The 23,217-nt window shown below is 45.5% G+C and overlaps 1 protein-coding gene across 1 annotated transcript; it reads right to left on the bottom strand.

Moving 5' to 3' along the window:
• Nucleotides 1-410: 410 nt before the first annotated feature.
• On the bottom strand, nt 411-17,188 carry LOC125757330 (uncharacterized). The gene is made up of 3 exons (XM_049412804.1): nt 17,043-17,188; nt 4,075-4,248; nt 411-487 (listed from the first exon to the last, which is right to left on the bottom strand). Exons 1-3 carry the CDS (start codon nt 17,186-17,188, stop codon nt 427-429), a joined length of 381 nt encoding a protein of 126 aa, XP_049268761.1. The 3' UTR covers nt 411-426.
• Between the last annotated feature and the right edge of the window lie 6,029 nt (nt 17,189-23,217).

Raw genomic sequence — 23,217 nt, 5'->3', positions numbered from 1 at the left:
AAAATTGATATTCGCAACTTGACTATACATATCTTGCTTTAATCACTGGTTAAATACTGTTCCTATATGGGAAGTATACCGTGCATTATAGATATATGTCGAAGGAACCCCTGATGAAGTGTTTTCCAACGTTTCATTTCATTTGCAAATGTTTTCACACATTGTAGCAGGCTATAAATAAAGTAAAAGAGGGACGAAAGTAGACAACAATACAGGCTATCAAGCGATTACATCCACCAGGGTTTAGTAGAGGTCTTATTACGAAAAGAACGCTGAAAACATCAGGTACTGCAGAAGGCACAAACAGGTACAACGAAGCGCTATTGCGTTTCCTGGTGTCTGCCTCCTCACCTGCCCTATCTTCACGACGTTTTTTTTTTTTTTCATTTTCTTCCTCATTAAGCCGCTTAGCGAATTCGCAGTGACTTACATGTTGAAAGAAACTGATTTCTTGCTCGAACTGCTCGACTCCGGTGTGGCGCTGGCGCTGGAAGCAAGTGGAGAGGAGGAAACACAGAAAAATGAAAAAGGAAATAGGAGTGACGTTTCTGTGATCTACAAAGTAGTCTGCATTATTTTAATTTTTCTTTTTTTGCGTGCGCTTTTTTACCATTTACTGATTTGTTGACATAGTGAGCGCCTTCGGCGCGATTGAGAACTTCAGCGCGATTTAGTCATGGCTTTTTCTTTCTTTTCTTTTTTTTTCCGAGTTTACGCAGAAGTACCGCAAGTCTGTTTCTTGCACAATTGTGAAAGTTCCTACTAGTGTTTATAGTGAAAATTCTTAGGTAGCCCCCTTTTACTGATAAATTAACCTTTAGGAAGAGATATTCGACACGAAGAACGAAAAATGTGCCGAGACTGATTTTAACATTTATTTTGCGTGATTGAGGCGCTGATAATCTGAAGCACGAGGATCAAAATTTGTGGAGCCTCTATATTCACGCGTCATCTGCAAACTCACGTGTAAGAGTGATGCGCGAACATAGAATATGACACGCGCTCGTGGATCGCACTGAAACACGTGGGCAAAAGGTGTTTATTTTCTCGTGACAAGTTTTCAGCACGAAGTTATCGTAAACGGCAAGTTACTCGTTCACGTTTTCTTTTTCTACTACTTCGTTTTCTCTTTCAACGAAATGAAGATAAAAAAAAGACGTACGTTTTGCATTCTGAAGCCGTTTATTGAGTAAGCTAGTTAGCCCGACATAAGTGTTGACGCTATTTTTTTTCGCAAAGGTGAACAAAAGAACACATGCACATTTTACAGGTACTGTGTATGTTTATTGCTGCCTAAAGGTGCGACGAAAGCTACAAAGCATGCCCATGATGACAATAGATTACGTATGCCATTATATGACGACATCGAAACTACAACAGCGACTATGGTGACACGAATACGACCGTTGCGCAAAGACGACAATGATGATGATAATGACGCAACGACGATTCTTTGTTTGATTGACATCGGGGTCACTGAAGGACCGTCCCTGCGACATGAACACCAAGAGTGAATGCGTCGCTGTCAGCCATACATCCACGGCCGTTTTTCATTACGTCAACGACGCACATATCATGGTCCATCATGTTCATGATCTGCCAAAGATCGATCATCACCTAGATTTATGTGATGATGAACATTTTGTGTGATGTCCACCAGTCATAAATATCAATTACACTAGGGGTCTCAAACACGCGTATGCGGCCCGGTCCACACATGACTGTCTTCGTTGCATATTTTACTGCGAAAGCTGTTATGAGATCAAAACAGCCGAATGTGGTGGCGTAGTTGTCCGCCGCCGCCGCCGCCGGTGTCCGTACCCGCTATCGCGCACGATCAGAAAAACAATATGCAGGATCGTGCGGGATTTGAACCTGGGCGCTCTGCGTGGCCATCGAGTATTCTACCACATGCAGAGCCACGCCAGTGCTTGAAATTCTTCGCAAAAAGGCACAGACGTCATGTCGAGCAAGGAATCACTTTAACAGGTGTAATATAGCGTGGTAGAAGAGTAAAATACCAACCATGCGTCACATAATGCAAATTGCGTAACGAGTGGGTGGTTTAAAGCTTCACACCCATTATAAAAGGCTCAGCTCAGCGTTTACTGCTTCACACCCATTATAAGCTTATAGCGTGGTAGAAGAGTAAAATAACAACCATGCGTCACACAATGCAAATTGCGTAACGAGTGGGTGGTTTAAAGTTTCACAACCATTATAAAAGGCTCAGCTATAATTCTTCATCCTCATCATTCCAGCATTAAGAAAGAGCACATAATGCCTTAGAGATGCTTAAAGGGTACCCCGCTTCTCTCCGAAATGATGAATGATCGCATTGTAGGTGCTTCCGTATATATATATATATATATATATATATATATATATATATATATATATATATATATATATATATATATATATATATATATATATATATAGACCTCGCAAAATTATGATTTATGGCGTAGTGGCTACCTCGCAACTGTGATTGTAATCGCTCAAAGAGGACGTATAACGGACCCTTGAAGAGCTGCTCCTGCTTTCGCTGTGACAGTGCTAGAATGGGCCTGGAATTTTTAAAATTTTGTTTTCTTAATAAGTGCATTCATAAGCAACACAGGCGTGACGGGCCTAAAGTATCTTTTTCGTGAGACGCGCCCCATGCGGTCACCATGTGTCAAAACATAACCGTGCGACAAAAACTCCATATTTAAGAATTGGCGTCCAGATTTCAGTCATTCCGAAAATCTGTATCGATATGATTCTCGAATGCTGATGTCAAATTCCGTTCAGAAGTCATCCATATATGTGATATGGGAAGTGCTTTTCAAATGGCATCATTCGCCACTGTCCCAACCCTTGCGGGAGACAATTTCATGACTGCGGCCCGCTAGCTGAGGTGAGTTTGAGACCCTTGATTTACACTCTGGAGACATTACACATGTTTAATGCGCGAGCCCTCTATGTGCCATATATATATATATATATATATATATATATATATATATATATATATATATATATATATATATATATATATATATATATATATATATATATATATATATACTGAAGAAACGGACTCTTTGTCAACATTCATGGACTTGTTTTGAGTGAGTGGCCGCTGTTATACCTCAACAAAGAAACTAATTTTTCATGTTTGTAAGAGCCAGATTGTCAACGAGGTCTGACTTCAAATGTTCTTGTTTCATTGGTGCGTTGCTAGCTTTGAGGGGCACAGTTCTATACTCGATTACAGTCTAAGAAAAAAAATCTAAGCTCCGCTCACAGAACTTGAACATGTTTAACACAGCGCAACGACGACGAGGACACAAGAGAAGAGTCGTCGTTGCGCTGTGTTAAACATGTTCAAGTATTATCACCAACTGGCCCAGCTATCAGCTCACAGAACTGCGGCTCGCCTGGCCTTCACCTGTAAAAGGCAGTCGTGCCAGCGGGTTTCCGCTCGAACCGTAAGTACTTTTTCTCGGCTAATGTATGTACTAGGTTCATCGTTGTTACACATTACGTTTGGCTGAGCGGCCATTTTAGAATCATTGGCGAAATTTACCAGGACGCTCAAGTTCCCGACCTAAAACAAGCGACATAAACGTGTGTCTTATGGCAAGATTAACTATCTGAGGCCTGCGAAAAGTGTTTGACGTCACGAAAACGAATTAGCGCTATTGGATAGAGCACTTACGCAAATTTTCTGTGGGAGAGACAGCGACGGCCGTGGGCGGAGCTGACATTTTCTCCCAGGTTGTAGCCGAGTATGCCGTACTGAAGCGGGTCATGTTAGAGACGGTTTCTTTCACACTTGTGAACTAGACTTGCTGCGCGACCAACAGGAAAGAAGGAAGGAGACCGGAAAGAGCGAGACAAGTCTCCCTCCTTCTTTCCTGCTGGTTGCGCAGCAAGTCGAGTTTACAAGTATGAACCAACTAGTCTACAAAAAATTATTGCTGCAACAAATTCTTTCACACATCGGAAACGTGCACAGCGCTGCATTCTAATGGATCCGTACCAACGAGCTCGCCTCAACACCCTCTTAAGTGCACAGGGGCCTACCTTCCTGAGCTACGTAGACTGGACTTCCTGACCGGTTCGACGCCTTCGACGATGATGTTCGTGGGTTTAACAATCTCGGGAAGCGGGTCGCACAGCACGCACCCCGCCTGCACGTTCTTGTTGGCCACCTTCACCGTCGTGCCGCCTGCAGGTGCGGCAGCGCCGCCACTGGGTCTGCGGGAATCGCAGTGAAGAGGGTGATTCATTGACAAGAGACGTGATATATATATGTATACGTGTCTGTGTACCTGTGTACAACTTGCTCTTCCCGTTGCATACGTGATTATAAAAAAATGTGCGACGAAATGCATAGCCTGTGCGTTAACTGCATTACTTGCGCGTTTGAATATCACTGCAATTCACTTTCTGTACTCTTCCCAATGTTATTGCGATCGTTTTTTACTTAATTCATGACTATTCAACGTTCCTTTTTTTATGTATGCCCAACAGCGGCCTTTAAAGGTCGATAATTGATCGGGATGATGATGGAGTGAATTCGTACGAATGCTCGTGACGCATATTCCTTCGCCGCTGTGCGTCCAGAATTGAGACGCTAACTGTGGAGCCAGAAGACGCAGGAAGAGAAGTCGCAAGGAGTATCGTCTTGTTGATCACGCTCCTGTGTCCGACGTATAATTAACTCAAGGTGTGCGGCGTTAATTCTATTGTGCAGCTTGACGTTGTTGATTCTAAATCAATCAATCAATCAATCAATCAATCAATCAATCAATCAATCAATCAATCAATCAATCAATCAATCAATCAATCAATCAATCAATCAATCAATCAATCAATCAATCAATCAATCAATCAATCAATCAATCAATCAATCAATCAATCAATCAATCAATACTCCGCGTATGCTGGCTGCTGCCGCAATGTCCTAAATCTGAAAGTAAAAAACCGACTAGCTGGGCCCTCGTTTTTACGGTACCGCCTGCTCACTTCGCTGAGCAGCTTTGAACTTGAGGGCACAATCATGTTGCTTACAATCTTGTGCCAGATTTTCTAGTGGATATCATCACATGGGATTATGGATATATCTGTTATCCTATTTCCCTATCAAAGCCTGTATCCGATCATACAGACACGACCTAATCATAATAGACAGCATGGAATAATGGAATACGTACATATTTTCTTGTAGGGCACTTCTGTCTTCCTGCTAGAGGGAAGGTCCGAGCGCCTCTCACAGAATAAAAGGAGTCCGAGTTGAATGCCGGTATAACAACGCTTTCATTTCGCTTATTTTACACCCTGATCAACACACAGCTGTCGCTGCCCCCCCCCCCCCCCAAAAAAAAATAAAAACAAAAACCCACGATCCTCTCTATTGAATTTCCTATAACAGGCTGTTGCCTGCAAACTGATCGTACATGCCTGCGGGCTACAGTTTGCGCGAATCAGCACAGTATACTAAACAAACAAACAATCAAATAACGCACTTTGTTTAGCCCTGTGTGCTTGCTGATGTTGAAATTACGCTTCTGCACTGAATGCGAGAACCCATAAAAAATAAAACAACGTGAAACGGAATCTTTCTCGTCTTTAATAAGCGCTTCTGCGAACTGCGCCCTTCAGGACGTTAGATTCAATTTACTCGACATACGTCTTTCATAACGCGGAAGCAACATCGCAGGATACGTGTAAGTTGATCTCCATCGCGATTTCATCGAAACGAGAAGGCGTCCGTGAGTGGATTGAGTGCACCGCGATGTGCTGCAGAGCAGTAGTGTACTTTCGGTTTCCCAATCACTACTTGCGTTATGACTCTGCTGCCTGCGTATATACGTTTACAAATCTATGCTCAGGTATCTCAAGAGCACAGAGTAAATTGATTTTGAACTCGTCTCGCGAGTCTTAGTAATTGACGACACCAATGCGAAAGATACGATAATTAAATTTCGAAGGAACTTGCACGTAGCTGAACAAAGCAAATTACCGTGACACAAAGCGTACGCTTGAACGTTGATAATTAAAGGGTTCCGGTGGCGACCTTCGAAGCGTGAGAGTTCGCGAAGTGATGTGCTTTAATTAAGAGGTACCTGCGGTGACGTGCTACAATTGTTTGGAAAGGTACGCTTAGCTACGTCGGCGGCCGCACAGTTGAAAGTAAGTTGACTAACGTTAAGACGTCTTCCAGTCGGTTGCGCAGTGAACCCGTATTAGGAACAGCCATATGATACGCAATCAATTGAAAATGTAGTTCACTGATGTATAGCCGTAAGTATACATCTAAAGATCAAAGGGCAAATTCGCAAAGCTTTTTTTTATTTGCTTCGTTTTATCGGTTTTTGACAAGCGTTGCTTGCGTTGAACCAGTTACCTTTTCTAATACTATGTTTTGGACCACTTTTGTATGGCGTGTGCTTTCATGAAAAATGTAAACGTAAAGAGGTTTTCATGAGGACAAGCCCAGACAATTACATTACACATATTTATATCATTGCTGAACTGAGCACGTTGGAATGCAGTGCAGAACAATTTTAGGATAGGAAAATAAGAGTAAAATTCTGAAATAAAGAATCCACAGTAGCATAATCAAAAACAAGTGCCACAACTTTACCGGTGTGCCCAGTTTTTACTTGCCTGTGCACATATAATGAGTGTTATATACCGAAGAACACACGCGGAATGGGCTTTTCAGTGCACATTGTGTTCGCAGTGCAATCTAACTCGAGGGTCTACCTCTTGGCGTCGGCGCAAAAATAATGAATTTTCACCGAGAAGGCAGGCTGTCGAAGTGCGAGTTGTTTGCCTTTCACAATAAACCCCGCGCCGATTCATTGACGTCGATCTTGATGACGTCAACGCCGAGATTACGTGCCGAAAGGCGTCGTGCTGAAGCTGTGCTGGTACGGGCGTTGCACGCGCTATTTACACCATCTGCGATGTGGGGGTAAACGGGCCGAAGTGAGAGCCGTACCTATCTGGCAACCGTCACAGCGGCCGTGCTGACGACCGTGCTATTGTTTGCACCTGAATTCATGTGCAGACGACAACTGGCTGTCCCGCGTACACGTAGAGAGTGCACTCGGTGCACTTGTGCCAACAACATGCTTTTGTCTAGAGCATCCGGGCGCAGCTGTTATGTTTCACGTGGGCGCCGTTGTAACCCTTTGTGAAGCACGGAAATTCTAACTGCGCAGCGCTCTTTCAAGCTGATCGTTCTAAGCTAGTGCGTCATTAACCGCAGCGAAGAGATATATGTGGGGGGCGGGGGTGTCACCTTGCACGAGAAACCACTGTTAGCTACCCTCGAAACTTCCACGCACCGAGAGCCAGAGATGTCACTTTGTTTAAGGACATTTCTTTCTTGTGTATATAGCCCAAGAAGAGGGGGAATCGTTCAACAGGTCTGTTTTTGCTAGGAACACTCTGAGGAAAAAAGAGAGTCTTTCGACTCTTTTTTGTGAGTCCTGACTTGCCACGTATATGACTATCTTTAAAGATACACGTGAGCTCTCTTTAAAGATCATTATACTCTCGTCGAAGAGTCGTGGGACCCAAAAGAGAGTTAACGTGTCTTTTTAAAGAGAGTCATATATGTGACAAGCTATGAAGCACTGAAAAGAGTAACGGATACTTTTTTTTTAATAGTGCAACCATAGGTTGGTTCATAGTGTTTAACGCCCAAAGCAACTAAAGCTACGAGAGACGCCGTAGCGGAGGGCTCCGAGTGATTTCGACCATCTGAAGTTTTTTAACGCTGCACTGAAATCGCACAGTATACGGACCCCTAGTACTTCGCCTTCATGGAAATTGCGATCGCCGCGGCAGGCCTCGAAACCACGTCTTTCGGATCAGCAGCCGAGCACCGTAGTCACTAAGCCAAGGCGGTGGCTTGCGAAGGTTGCTCGTTAAAAAAAATGGAAACGAACACGACCGTTTCACTAAAGAACACGAGTTTTTCGCTTATGTTACATGGCTATGTCTGGGAGTGCTATTAGACGCTGCGGAAACACGAAATTCGGACCGTAATATGATCACGCACACGACAGTCATCAGTATTTGTCTGTCTGTCAAGGTTGCCCACCTTTTGCTTAAATTTTTCAGGGTCCTATGCGTCTGACGTATGTGAAAGGAGCGGTATGTAGTGGATTGTGTGTGCACTCAATGGTTTCATCGAAGGAGGTGAAGTTACTCTACACTATAGCACCTTAACTAACATGGTAAAAGTTAAGTGCGCAGGAGGAAACCGGAAGCGCGACGTTTTAACTCAAACGGAAGAGGTGCTCTAAGTTTGGCACACTGACGAAAATTAGTATAGAATTTGAAGTAGCAGTGGACACATCCTAAAGGACTCTTCATCGGAAGAAACTTACGAAGAAAAAACAAGACTGAAAGGGAATGTACCGCAGAAATGACATCGCAGCGCGGTAGCCACGAGCTTAAGTGCCTGAATTGTCGCTAAGGGCCGTCATTGCCCTTTTTACAAGACTCGGGAGTGAAAGACGAGTGGTTTTGGTCTAGAGGAAGGCATCGGCCGAACACAGAGTTTAAGAGGCGGAAGAGATTGAGCTAAGAGACAGAGAGGCGCGATGAAAGAAACAGAAAAAGAAGAACTGTTGAAGCACACTGTTCTTGTCTCAAATTACACGGACAAGACTCTTGGAAGGGTTGAAACTTGAAAGTGAAGCATCGAGTGCCGAGTCTTAGGCGAAGTGTCACAGCCCCCTGCTGCAAGATTGCAAAGAGGAACGGTGTGTCAAAAGGGAGTAGCAGGTAATAGTGAGGGGTGGGGGCAGGTGGCGAGGTTCAGGATGCTGCAGGTATATTGAGCGGGACTGCTCGAAACGGGCCATCATCGCTTGCCAAGTAACCGACAAACAAAAAGAAAAAAAGAAAGAAAGGAAGGTTTGTCTTCCTCTGAGCGTTTCGAAACACTATACGCCACCGGAAAGCATGTCTTCACCGGCAATGCCGGGACAATGATTTTCTGTTTCATTGGATGCTGCTGGGATCGACTTTTCACTGGCGTGCTTAAGATGGCGTGCAAAGCAGCTTGTTTGTCCAGCATTGGCTTTGTAGTAAGGTGAACGGGAAGCCCGCAGACAACGTAGAAATAGCAGAAAGACATAAGAAATAGGCGGGTTACGATGGGGGCTTCACGATACGTAGAAAAAAAAAAAGTCGGGAAGCAGTGGATGAAAAAGTACGTGAACCTGGAAAGACACATGGAAACGGGGTCTGCAGGATGTTTGTTTGAGATGCTATTGAGAGGAAATCGTAACTGCGCCACGAGGAAGGATATACTCAGACTGAGCGCACGGAACAACTCCGCACTTCCTGTCGTCGGGTATAACAAGATTCACACGCTAGGACTTTTCAAGTATATTGGTGACACGCGTCCTACGCACGTGCCGGCATCGCAAACACATCAACACGCGTTGTTTTATCGCAAATCTTTCAGTTTATCGTTCGAGTTATGTAATTTTGTGCCAGTTTTGTTCGAGAATATGGGATTACCTTTTCCGAGACTGAGGATTAGCTTACGGAAGCGGTGTTACAGGCACCTGCTAAGCCTATAGCGACACGGAAGTGTTTACGAGCGAGGAAAGCTTGTTATCTGCGAGTCTCATCTTTGACGCCAACGTTGAAAAACATCCTCTCAGTGCTATCTGTTCCGTATTCATTTGCCATTCTGCGCACAGTACCTTCAGTCCGGGTACATGAGCCGTACTCGTAAATGAATTGTTGTTCGCTGCGCTACCAGGCCTCTGTATGCCTTGCTTTGACCACGGAAGGGACTCGTTCATCAAGCCCAATACCCCCAACTTGGAAACCAAATGGTCCAAGGAATTAGAATTGCTGACAGCTGAGCCAGTTGATAGGGGTTAATGATAAAAGACGGTAGGTGTGCAAACAGGGACATTGTGTTGTCCGGCGTTTGTGTTATCCTGAGTTCTCTCTTGTGTCCGCGTCTGCATGCCTACAGTCGTATAAACGACTGTAGCATGACCCAAGGAATATTTCGCGACGGATAAAACGCGATGGACGCTGTCGAAAACACAAAAAAAAGAAGAGAAAAGAGCAAGGAATAACTCGCAAAGCATTTCGTTCATAATTGATCTTTGCCTATTTGCTGGCAGCCTTCGCTAATAATATACACATTATCAGGATCAGCTATAATTAACTCTTACGAACAATGTCAGTACAATAACCTTCCGTGAATACGGATCCCGACGTGACTTACGTTGGTGTCTTGGTTTCATGCGTCACGATTTCTTCGGAATATCTGTTAAAAAATAATAAAGAAGGAGGGCATTGTGACATCTGAGACAGCAATGGCTTTTGCAAGCGCTAGCGCAGTTCTAAACGTGACACTTCGAAGCACGCGACGCGCTCTATTAACATTTACACCTAATGTAGCGTCTTTCCGAGACTCAAGAATGATACTCATTTGGCTCGCTTGCGCTTACTTCCAGGAAAACGTGTTCGCTCCTTTTCCATCAAGAATGCAATGTCACTCTCATAGCGCGCACGCGTTTCATTCCCTGGGATTAAACGGTCGCGCGGTGTTAAAGAAAAATGCACGCGAGCTAGATATCGATCATTTTACAGCGAAGCTATATACCTCTAGCCTCCAACGGTTTCGTCTCCGTGGGCAAAAAAGAGAAAGAAAAAAAAAACGAGAAAAGAAAACGCGTGGGCAAAAAAAAAAATCATGCCTGAGCCCTCAGTCATAGGAATCGGTATAACACGAAAGTGAAACGTGTCTTCACAGAACTAGTCGTTTACTGTGCATTGGTCTATGAGAGCTTGTACAATGTCTATTGGTGTTTGGCAGCTATAGCACCGTTTGATGCGGATGCACCCACGTTGGTGCCTAGTGGCACTTCTCCATCCCGACGACTAACGCCCATGATCATGATTTAACCCTTGTGGTAGCTGAAGTTGTTAACATATAGCTGGACACAGCATATGGTGAATCCCGCGCAAAGATGGCATCAACAAGCCCATAATAAACACTGGTACTCGACATGCACTCCATCAAAGCGTCGTCAATTGAAGAGAGAAACGGCTAGGTGTGCGCTCCTCAGTAATAGGGCAAACTACGCCTGTGCTCATGCACACATTACCACACCGCGCTTCAGCAACGCGGGAGGCAGAGGTTCGTAGCCTGAGCCGTGAACCCGCGAAGGCGTTCCGCTCCCCGCTGGCGTCTGTCTCGCTCTACCAAGACCTGACATTCGCTCTTCGACATCGTTACCTTTCTGCGGCGCTTATTGCAGCAGTTTTATTCGCCGGTGCTATCGCATTCGAAGCAGTACGTGGCGGAGAATCACCGTTGGGGCATGTGGAGGCTGCACTACTACGACAATGAGCTGTCACACACTAACACCAAGCGAAAGGCAAAGAACGTAACCGCGTCTAGGGCACCTCCTCGATGCTAGCGCGGCATCGAGCGCCTCGTTGGCATCGAGGCGACCTAACTACGTCGTCACCAAATCGCTCTGTATCGGCGCTCGTTAATGTCATTACGCCGTACTTCGTCGCTCCCAGGCGGCGGCACCACTCCGCCCCGCGAACCATGCCGCCAACCAAGAAAATGTGTGAGAGATTTAAGGCGCGTTTGTGGAGCCTCGTGCACGTTCGTCGGTGGCGCAGTAGGTGGAGAGCCGGGCACCTATCTTCGCGGATCGAGAGGTCGTAGGTTCGATTCCAAGCGACAGAACTTTTACTTCTAGTTTTTCTTTGTCGTCCGTTGGTGTGCATTTTACCAACGTCATAACCGAGACGGAAATATGTGAGCGAAGTCTTGGTGGACCTCGGCATAAAGCACCTTCGTTCTTAAAAAACGGCGTCGTGCTCGGACGCTCCGTTTCAAGGGTGCAGATTCTAAATTTATTGAAACAGGCATGGCCGGTCGGCGAAATCAGACGCGATTCTTGCTCACTTTTGTATGATTCTAATGCGGAAGACCATTCAAGCGACGTCGCAATTTGTAATCATTCTGGGTGTCGTTTAAAGCTTCGCTGTCCAACCACCTTCAAAGCGTGGATTGGAGTCTCACTGTTTTGTGTGACGACTAATAATAATAATAATTGCTGGGGTATTACGTATTCTAAATATGTAATACCTTTTGTTACCGTCATGTTTTTGTTTTTGGTGAAAATAAAGTTCTTTGATTGATTGATTGATTGATTGATTGATTGATTGATTGATTGAAAACCGCGATATGGTTATGAGGCACGCCGTGGTGGCGAGATTTAGGATTAATTTCGACCCCATAGGGTTCTTTAACGTCTACCAGAATCTAATGGTACATTCGGCTGGGGGCCACCGAGCTCAGACTCAGATTTCAAAAATGCGGAGCCAGCTCTTGATCCGAGTGAGAGAACGCATGTCCGAGGCGAACGTGTAGCCGCTCGCTAGAGAAACTGAAGACCGGAAAAGGATACACGTTACGGCATCTTCTATTGCAAACAGACGAGGTGCGGGATTCACGTGATCAGATCTCGGTCGTGCTCCGAGGTCGAAGAGCGCTTCACAGCGCTCTGGGTTGCAGAGTGGTGTTCTGAAAGAACGAGCCGAACGTTTTCAGAGCGCTCGATGTCGATAAATCGAAGGTGAGGCGCGTCGCCTCAGCGCTCTGGAGCATTCGAAAACAGCCAGTCGAATGTACCATAAACACACGGGTGTTCTTTGCATTTAGTACCTCCACGAAATGCGGCCGCCGCAACCGGGATTCGATCCCGCAACCTCGAGCTTTGTGTAACAAAGAGGTGTCCCCAAAAGTGAAGTTCTTTTTAGAGTGCGTTCGAAACTTCGCTTCTTGAAAAAGCTGCTGGTGGCGACGATATTATTTACGCCCTCACAGTGACGTCCGTTCGAGCGTTCACAAATCGGGTAATCAAGTTAGGCCGTATAGATACGTCAGAACGTTAAGATGAGATGAAAGTTGAAACGATACCGTTCACACGCCGGTCAAGAAAGAAAAAAAAGCTGATTTGCACTTAGTTGATTGATTTATGCAAGCGTTGATCGTTCTTTTCGACGTTCGCTGATTGGATAAAACTCAAGAGCCGGTGATTACGATTGGCGCCTGTTTGTGAGCTCTCCGGATTATCCAATCAGCGCGCACTGAAATTGACAGTCCACTCAGCAGACTCTTACACAATAGCCAGCAAGGATGGATACTGTAGTATGTAAGAGGTAATAACAGACAAATAACCACTTGTTCATATAGAACTGATAAACTATAGAATCAGAACAAGCATCAATATATAAAATATAACGAGTACTATCTTTGAAATCCATTGAGTTAAAGGGCTATCATACAACGCAGTTTAAAGCGATGACGTCCGTCTGCACACGTCATGCTTTTACCCATTAGGGATTAGGAACGTGTCCGTCTATAAGCCTGTTATACTCTTTATGCATAAAATTGTGAAGCATCTTATATTTGTGCCTTCGAAAATGCTCCGCTTCTTCATTATGCATGGAGGAATTCCACGGATGGCCGTCTATTCCTGGAGCAAAGTGAGCGCGGAAGAGGAAGTGGGGAACGGATTCCCCATAGCCTCGACAGAAAACGGGCACGCGATTTCAACACAATGGCGCATTTTCTGCATGCCGTCATTGGATGCACTGCTCCTGACTCGGCTGTCGATGTAAACACTTCCTAGAAGTCTGAAATCCCTTACGACGGTACAAGTTACGCCGCCCAGGTTTCAGACACAGGAGCGCTCTGACAACCAACGCGCGCGTTCGAGAGGCCCCCAAAGTGCGACGATATCCGATTAGAAGCGTGCGGGAGGCGCAGTTTGAGTCACTTGAGTCAACAGCGACCGTACGCGTGTGGATACAAAGGCACACAAGTGCAATCTTGCTCGCGCTTCCTTCAGCTCTTTACAGCAATAAATAAATAAATAAATAAATAAATAAATAAATAAATAAATAAATAAATTGAAGAACGAAGTATAAGTCGCACCGTCAATTTTATTCACTCTTTTTGAATGAATGTGTTCACCTATTCATTTGCCTAAGACAACTGGAAGGCGAAAGCCATCTTTTTCTTCTCAGTCGACTGCGATGATACCTTCCCTAAAGCGCTTTCTGCACCTAACGTGGTCTTGCACTGCATCCGGGATCGACCCACCTTTGACCAAGTGAAGATGTTATGTGATGACGTCACGTCAGGTGGCGTCATAGTGACGTGGCATCGCACTGACGTCAAGATGTCACAGGGTGAAGTCATCACGTGATGATTTTTTTTGCATCGCTCATATAGACGCCGCCGCCGCTGAAGGTCACTTTTCACGTTTTATAAGGCATCTAAGGATGTCGCCTTAAAAAGGAAAGCGGCACCCGAAGAAAGAGCACCGAGCCACTTTTAAAAGGAACACGAGAGATCTGACAGACGTCTCACACCGACTTACTCGTACGGGTCTGGAGCAGGGGGGGTCCCTTCAGGGCATTGTGGAAACCTGCACCGGCGTGAAAACATGAAACATGTGCTGACGTGCTCGTATATTACTGTACCATTTGCCTCGAAGAGCAATTTCTTTTCCGTGTTACTGCTACCACATAGTGTACTTCCACAAGCTTTCATCCAAATGTACTCAGTAGTTCTGCAGCGACGCAAACTTGAAGACCACATGGTGTTACAATGAAGGTCGGGTTTGTAATCTCACAAAACGTGCCTAATTATTGTACAGCAGGGGTTGGCAACCTGCGGCCCGCCGAGCAGTATTATGCGGCCCCGGCACGGCGTCAGAACACCCCCCCCCCTTTCCTTGTCGCTTCCTATCTGAAGGCTGACATGGCAGTTTTGACCTCGAATAGGGGTTTAGCTTGTAACCTAAGTTTGTAAATTTCAACCTTGTTACATGCGTGCTCAAGATAAACATGATTTATATTCCAGTTTTGTACATTTTCAATTAGCCAAACTTTTTCTCTTTGCCTGCAAGCGCTCCCCTCTCCCCCCTGGTTAGCCTACCCCCCCTCCACCCCCGATTCAAAAGGTTGCCGACCCATGTTCTACAGGACTGCCTTTCTTTTCGAATCGCCCGGTACATGCCGAGCGCTCACTGTAAAGGCCCAAACACACGTACGCGTTGACGCGCTACAACACGTACGTGTGTTTGGGCCTTAAGCGTTGCTGGAGCTACTTCGAATGATTATTTCTGCAGAGCCACGCCGACGTTTGGAGCGACTGGCAAGAGCAGAGATTCTGCAGCATAGCCCCTATGATGGTTTCACTTGGTTACATACAAGCGCGAGATACACACTCGCACACATGTTCATGCCCTCACAAGGTAACACAGAGAACTACGTCACTGTACCCGAATGCCATGTTTAAGTAAACGGAAGACTCAGCAAGATGTCAAGTAAGGTTAGGCAAGTTTATCAAAATATGTCGTAAGAAACGCCGTGTAACAATAAACGCTGTTTGCGATACTCCATGTATGTGCCATAAGCTATCGACTGTAAGATACTCACTGATCGATGTTGTACTGCGTTCTTTTGTGGCAAACTCTGACAGGCGTGTTGTCTGGCCGGCCTTCTTTGATGTAACTTTGCTCGCTATAGTTTGGATGAAAAAATATAATTTAGAAATAAGAGCTTATGTCAAAGAACAAGGAGAAAAAAAAACAATTATGAGATAGCACGCGGCATTTACCATTACAATAGAAGTGAAAAAAATAAATCAGGACAATAAATGCGAGCACTTTGCTCAAGAAGCACACCACCTCATGCTTATAGTGACGAAGGCGCAGAAGTGAGCAATATATACATGCTGACTTCTTTCCAAATGTGGCTTCTTATCGCACAATGCACTGCTCTTTTACTATATCAGCATAGCATTGTTACCTTTCCCCGAAACCAACAGAAGATGCATTCACTTAGCTTCTCCGATTTAAATTCCACCCGTGATCGGGTAATGCCGCCGCGAATATCTCTTTATCACGCGGATAGATATCATGAATGACGTGGTATTAAACGGTGCAAAACAAATTGCATACCTTTCATGATTGAAAAAGAATGTAGTCCTTGTTTTTAAGTTGTTTACAGTTACAAAATCGTCATTCTACTGTTACAATTCCCTTATTCGTAGGGGTACTTTATAGCCTGCTAGCATGTCTAACTGAGAGCAATATATATGATGCTTTAAGGAATTAGGGGAAGTTTAACTATTCAGTTATCTGCCACTTAAGAACGTCCCACAGACAGCTTCCGACAAAGCTTAAAAACAACGTGCCGATTTAAAGAGAATAGAGAAACCGGCAAAGAACTCGCAGGAGTCCCTTATGCACTCGTCAAAGACAACTCGAAGGCGAAAGTCACCTTTCTTTTCTCAGTCAATGTTATTTATTTGTCTTCTCAGACGTTATATTACCCCGCCCGCCTCCGAAAGCAATGTAAAACCACCAAACGTAGTTTTGCATTGCCTCCAAGATCGGAGGCATTGCAAGCTTTCTGGACCTCATGTTGTTTTGCACTGCCTCCGTCATCGGTCAACCTTTGACCAAGCGAACATGTCATGTGTTGACCTTATCATGTGAGGTCACGCTATGCGACATCATAGCGACGTCATGATGACGTTACTAAATTTGGCGGCTTGTAACGTCGTGAGGACGTCATAGGGGCACGTCATCGCGTAATGATTTTTTGCATCGCTCGTGTCGACACCTTCACCGAGGGACGAAGACGGTCAATTTTCGCGTTTGATGGGGCATGTGAGGCTTTCGCCTTAATAAGATGCAATTGCAAGGCTTCAAGCGGCAGCTGATGTGAGGGAGAAAATTTCCTGTGTGATGGGAAGCTGGAGCCAGGTGTCAATACTCGTCCGTGCACAGGAAGAGTTGCGCGCAGAGAGAGAGAGAGAGAGATAGAGAGAAAACACGCGTTAGTGCTCGACAGCTACACTTGCGATCGAGCTTTTGGCAACCGTGCATACGCCGGCCTGGAAAAAAGATCGCTACTGTAAATGCAAATTGTTGACGTCATTATGTACTCACTTGGGTTCCTCCATACTAATCGAGTCGGAAACAGAGCAGCTGGAGCGGTTGCCTCCAGTAGAACGTCTTCTACCGGCCACTCGGCGGAGCTGTCGTTGTTCATCCTGCTTTTTCTGGTCCTGCGAAGGCTCGGCGGCCGAGGCCATCTTCTTGTTCTTGTCACCCGCAAATGGTGGTGCTTACCCACTGCGCGAAACCTGCATCAAACTAAAAAAAGGATAGATTTGTAAGGTATGGTTGAACGTAGTTTCTGGTAACGCATTCAAGAAAACTCACAGGTTCCCTTGTGCATTGCATCCATAGGATGACTTGAAGAAGAAAACCGTCTTGTTTTTATTTTTCTTCTCAGAGAATCGTATTGATCTCCCCACTGCCGAAAGCTTGTTGCACCTAGCGTGGTTTCGCACTGCCTCCGGGATCGGAGGCATTGCAAGCTATTTGCACCACACGTGCCTCCGGGATCGGCCCTCTATGACCAAGCGATGATGTCCTCTGAAGGCGTCATCATGTGACACAACGTTATGTGACAAACTTTGGCGATCTGTGACGTCATAATGACTTCATAGGGTGACGTCATTACATGACGATTTCTTGAATCACTCGTGTTGATGCCGACGGTCCCTTTTCGTGTTTGATGAGGCGTTGACGGTTCTCGCCTTAAAACCAGCTGACAAATGAATATGATAGAAACGAAATCCTTTTCTCAATCCTCGTCACCACAGTTGCTGTATACATACGTTCGTATCTCAGTAATTTACGCTAGCTTTCTTTTGTTGTGGAGTTAGTTAGCGGAGCAAATAAACTTATTCTACGCAGTTTCCATGAGGAATTTTGGCCCGTCGGACCTCGTCAGTACGAGCAGTGTATAAAAGGCAACGACAACAGTATCAACGACAATCAATGTGTGGGTATAATGAACATCAATAACAACGACAACTGTACCTTTCGTAAAAGCGTTTCTGTATGAATGTACAGTTGCGCCCAATATGAGTTGCAACATGCTGCCCATGGTCAAAGCGGCGCCATCACATCATGGTCGCGCCGACATAGAAAACAGCCACAGACGTAAACACTGTTTGGGCAAATGGTATTTCCAATAGCAAATTCACGTGTGTCGGTGTTGCAGTGTAGGCTTGGGACCCCTACAACCATGACCGCCGTGTTGCAACTCATATTGAGCGTTACTGTACGATCTGTACAACAGACCGAGGAGACAAAGAAGAAGAGGAGGAAGGCTATAGCCTTTCGCACCGTCATTGCAGTATTTATTTCATACGGTATCTAAATTAAATTTTCGTTTTATTTATTTGTCACCATTTTTCATTTTTCGAATTAGCTGATAAATTTTAAATAACGAATTCTTGGCCAATCCCCCAGAGTGGGTACGTGCCATGGTGTAGAAGGAAAAGCAAGCAAACAAACAAACAAACAAACAAACAAACAAACAAACAAACAAACAAACAAACAAACAAACAAACAAACAAACAAACAAACAAACAAACAAACAAACAAACAAACAAACAAACAAACAAACAAACAAACAAACAAACAAACAAACAAACAAACTATCGCCTTCGAGTCGTCCTAGGGGAGTGCATAAGGAACCGTGCAACTTTTGCATTTGCAAAACGTCGTGTTGCCGCATTGCTTTGATGCATATCTCATTGAGGTCGAGATTCATGGCGAGGTATGCTCGGCTGTAATTAAACAAATTGCGGAGATGCTTATATTTCTGAGAATGTGAACGCGAAAGCCAAGTTGAACCCATAGCGATGGGGAGTGAACCTCTTAGTCGACGCGGCGATGTATAGGCACCGTGCACAGGAGTTTTCGAAATGCCTCAGCAGCGCAAGAACTCCCAGCCCAGCCACTGATCTCCACTAGGAGGAGCTGGATGGCGCATCGAGCACGCGGGCGTGAAGCCACCGGAAGCCGCCGTTTTTGTCCCGGAAAAGAGCTTTTCTCTTCTTTTTTAAAAGAAATACCTGTTTGTAGCGCAGTAAACTGTACGAATCGACCGGAAAAGTCGTCAGGGAAGACATTTCACGCGTAAGTACCTCAAAGTTGCATTACATTTTACGCATTTTGTCCGTTGCAGCACTCCGCCGTATTCGGACGTTGCCGGCACAACGTCTGTCATCTTTCGTGTAGCGTTCGTCGGCGTCTAAAGCGACGCGTAATCGCAGAGTTTGAAAAAATAAAAAATAAAAACGATCATAACAACAGCTGCCACCCGAGAATATTTGAATTGCGCGACTGAGACGCACAGAAGACGCCGGCTTCCGGGTCAAAAAGGGCACCTTCCGGTGGCTTCACGAGCGCCCGCCTCGCAGAGCGGGGATGCGCCGTCCAGCCTTTTTAATGGAGGTCAGTGAGCCCAGCAGGCAGCAGCAGCTAAATTGGGCCCGGTCCCGATTAGAAGCGAACGCGACTCGCGCGTCTCATCCCCGGCCGTCTAGATCGTGCTAGCCATTGGCACAGGACAGGAACGGAGCACGCGTCTCACTCTCGGTCACGCCCTGCCACTAACGTGAACAGCGCAAAGACGAAGTGAACTAAGCGGACGCCCAGTTTGCTCGCCCTCATGCTTTTTAAAAATGTTATTGCAATAGCAATTATATGGATAAAAGCCACAAATAAAAAATTGAGGCAACTTCGCACAAGTGGTGCCAAGCCTGAGCGAAGTGCGGAGCTGGGCGGCATTCTTTGTTTCTCTTTATTTTTCTCTTCTTTCTGCCACCGTTTCTTTCTTTTTCTGTTATCCCTCTGTTTTTCTATGTATTTTTTATGTCTCTATTTCTTTCTTTCTCTCTCTATACCTTTCTTTGTTTTTCTCGCTCTTTCTATCTTTCTCTTTCTTACCATTCTTTATTTCTCTCTCTTTCTATTTCTCGCTTCCTCTTTCTTTCTGTCCCTTTCTCTCTCTCTTGCTCTCACTTTGTCTTTCTTTCCCTTTCTTTCTACGCTATGCTTTACTCCCTCCCCTCCTACTTCCCTCCTCCTCATCCTCAATTTCCTTCCCGCCACCTTGCTATACTGTCCTATACAAGGCTATGTTCTGAAGCGTGCCTGGACAGCTGAGGGGTTAGGACGCTCGCCTTCGGATCGTGGGTACACGGGTTCGAATCCCGCTTCGACAAGAATTTCTTTCTTTCTCTTTCTTTCTCTCTCTCTGTACTCGTGCTTTCACCCATCATAGTAATTTCATCCGGCGCCGTACAAATCAGCGCACGTGTTTTGGGAGCAAGACAGAACATGAAGAAGAGGACGAAGTGTGCGCGTGCCGATTCATGATGATGATGGTTCCTGTTCACACACCCTTGCGCAACGAAACGCCTAGAGAGCTCCGCTCTTAAAATAATTCAGAATATTTTCTTGAAGCGCGCGACCGGGGATTTCAACCTACGACCCCTCGCTGCGCAGCGTGCTGCGTTAGACAATTCCGCCACGCAGCATACCTCCTACGGCATACTAACGGCGAGCTGTGTATATACACTGCTTTACCGCTGGCGGTACGAAGAGCTCGGAGGTGCTTCAGCGTGTTCCCCATTACCCGCGAGATGGTGCGAAGAGCGCGCTTTAAAGGTCGTCGCGCCGGAGTTGGGATGCGCGCGTTCGACTTGTACTTTGATACACAGGGCGTGGTCGCCCGTGCTCGCGTGCTTATCACTTGAGGGGGGGGGGGGAGGTTTTACGTCAGGCGCTTTCACCGCACGAAGGTCACTTCGCTCGCTGCAGCGGCAGCGTCTGCGAAAGGAGTGAGCTGCTAGCCAGAAGAGCCAAAGTAAGTTGAAGTAATGACTGTGACAGTTGTTGGTTCGCGCTCGTCCTGTGTATACCTGTGCGTTATTTTCGTGCGTCCTTATTTGTGTTTGAGCAGCGCGCTGCAAGTGTTGAGCTATGACAGTTGTTAAAGAATACACACAGTCCTGTGTGTGTTCTTTTCGTGCGTCCTTTGTGCTGCAGCAGCGCGCTGCAAGTTTCGAGCTGTTTGCCGTTCTTCGTGTGGCATTCCAATTTATTGCTATCGCATTCATTGCTTCGCCCTTGCGCCAAAACTGACTTTTTTCACTAACGCGTACGCAGCAAAGACGATGTGGTCGATGTTGACGCGCAGCTGGCGCTCTCATTTTCTTTTTTGACCATATCTTTTGGACCTCTCAAGGCCTCGAAACAGACGTTGAATGTTTTCGACTTTAGGAAAATCTGTGTATTCTTACTCTGTATTCTCCTCACTTTTATGCGATTTAAAAACCCGACTCCAGAAGAGTCGGGGCTTACAAACAGTAGGGCTGACATTTCCGTTTTCCATTCAGCCTTTCGTTTTTCATACTGATTTTAACCCCTTGAAGCTCTTTATTGGGTACCCGAAGAAGCGTAGAAGGGCGTTTTTGCATTGCGCACAGAGCTAAATATGTTCTTCGTGATGGGGAAATGAACCCGCGGTTTTGTGTCAAGCCGCAGCTTAATAATCATAACCTACCCTTAATCTACGGTAGTCGCTGCACTTTTTGCTAAGAAAGAGGGTATATCAAGTTAGTTACAGTACTGTGGCTGCCAGAAGAAAATCGCCTTTTCTGATTTACAAAGATACGATTATATTTACGGATTAGAATTCGGTACACTACGTGCTAAGTCATCGTTCTTTTCCAAGCCCTTGTTCTCGGGCCTTCTTCATGTTACGAGTATACTGTCGTCTCAGGAGGACTTATTATTGGACGAGTTTGTGTATGCTGATCGTCATAATGTAGCGCGAAGGGCACAAATACAGGCGCCTGTGTTGAATGTCTGGGTCTTTGTACTTGTGCCTTCGCGCTACATTATGGCGATTGGAATACCGTCGTCTCGTCATCGGCAGTGGCACGTTCTCGTGAACGTTGCCGTCACAGGCAATCACGACGATCTTTACTGTTAGCGAATTTGTCGAGGAAATTGGTGATGCCACACCGCTATATTTCATGCGGAAGTGAATATTTTAAGATATTTCTAGACGCTCACTCACTCGCCAAATGTCACAAATCGCAACCTGAAATTACTCTTGTGCTCCGTTGTTTGTTACCTCTTGCCCCTGTTCGACCGACCATTCTTCTTCACCTAATAGTTAAAAAACCCGCCTTGTACACTTGTACCAATGAAAAAATGTCACTTTGTCTTAAGCAAGAAGTTCCGGTGTTTATATGGGAGCCAATTTTTTCTCATCGTTAGCAACTGTCATTTGCACAGCCACGTCAAAGGGAAGCAAAACAGAATATTATAGGTTCGTGTCGGTGTTGAGGCATTGGCCATAAAAAAACAATCACAAGCACTCGGCACACTTAAGCGAAACGTTCATGAGGCTGGGTTATATTACCGTCTCCTTACCGTCATCGCTATTCCTAGGAACTCGTTTGCACACATGACACCAGAAATGTGTTATCTTAGAGTCGATAATGTAGTCCAGGGGTTTCAGTGTCTGCCTGCTACCAGAAAGACGCAGGTTCGATCCTTGCCGCGGCGGTCGCATTTCGATGGAGGCAAAATGCTAGAGGCCCCTGTATTGAGTGATGTCAGTGCACGTTGAAGAACATCAGCTGGTCGAAATTATCAGGAGCCCTCCACTGGCGGCGTCTGTCATAGGTTTAGTTGTTTTGGGACGTTAAATTCCACAAACCAAACTATACATCCGCTGTTGAGGCTGTCGCTCTGCCTCTTGCTCGTCTACTTTCAGAAAATTGCCTTTTTGAGCGAGCATGGCAGAGCGTATGCTTGGGCATGTTGGTAATTCATGTTTCAGTTTTTGAGCGCACAAAAGAACAAGGACGAAAAACACGCTGTGTCCGCGTCGTTTTTCGTCCTTGTTCTTTTGTGCGCTCAAAAAGTGAGAGCATGGCAGATGTGTGCCTGCCTGCGGCTCTCTCTGGTTTCATTTGTGTGGCTGTATGTGTTAACAGCGCAGCTAGCAGTTTCCAACCGCGTCCACCTGTTCCTGTAAAATTTGCCACGTGAACTATGCTCGAGTAACAGACCTTATCATTTATGTACAAAGGCCCTTTCAGTGCGGTCGGTGGCGCTCAGAAATGCTTGTGTGCCTCATTTTCCTGTGAAGATTGTCTGTTTCCCGTGTCTGTCAACAGTACAAATTGTGTTCTCCGTTGTGGCATCCGAAAATAAACGAAGGCTACAACAAAGAAAAAGA

Source organism: Rhipicephalus sanguineus, chromosome 2 (assembly GCF_013339695.2).
Source record: "Rhipicephalus sanguineus isolate Rsan-2018 chromosome 2, BIME_Rsan_1.4, whole genome shotgun sequence".
NCBI lineage: Eukaryota > Metazoa > Arthropoda > Arachnida > Ixodida > Ixodidae > Rhipicephalus > Rhipicephalus sanguineus.
The sequence above is the reverse complement of the archived record's forward strand: the minus strand, read 5'-3'. Positions and strand labels throughout refer to the sequence as shown.

What these genes read in the sequence shown, in the direction of transcription:
- LOC125757330 (XM_049412804.1), bottom strand. Translation starts at nt 17,188, where the DNA reads ATGGCCTCGGCCGCCGAGCCTTCGCAGGACCAGAAAAAGCAGGATGAA. An exon ending in ATTAGTATGGAGGAACCCAA is followed by an intron (nt 4,249 to 17,042) that starts GTGAGTACATAA and finishes CGATTCCCGCAG; the next exon opens with ACCCAGTGGCGGCGCTGCCG. An exon ending in AGTCTACGTAGCTCAGGAAG is followed by an intron (nt 488 to 4,074) that starts GTAGGCCCCTGT and finishes ACTTGCTTCCAG; the next exon opens with CGCCAGCGCCACACCGGAGT.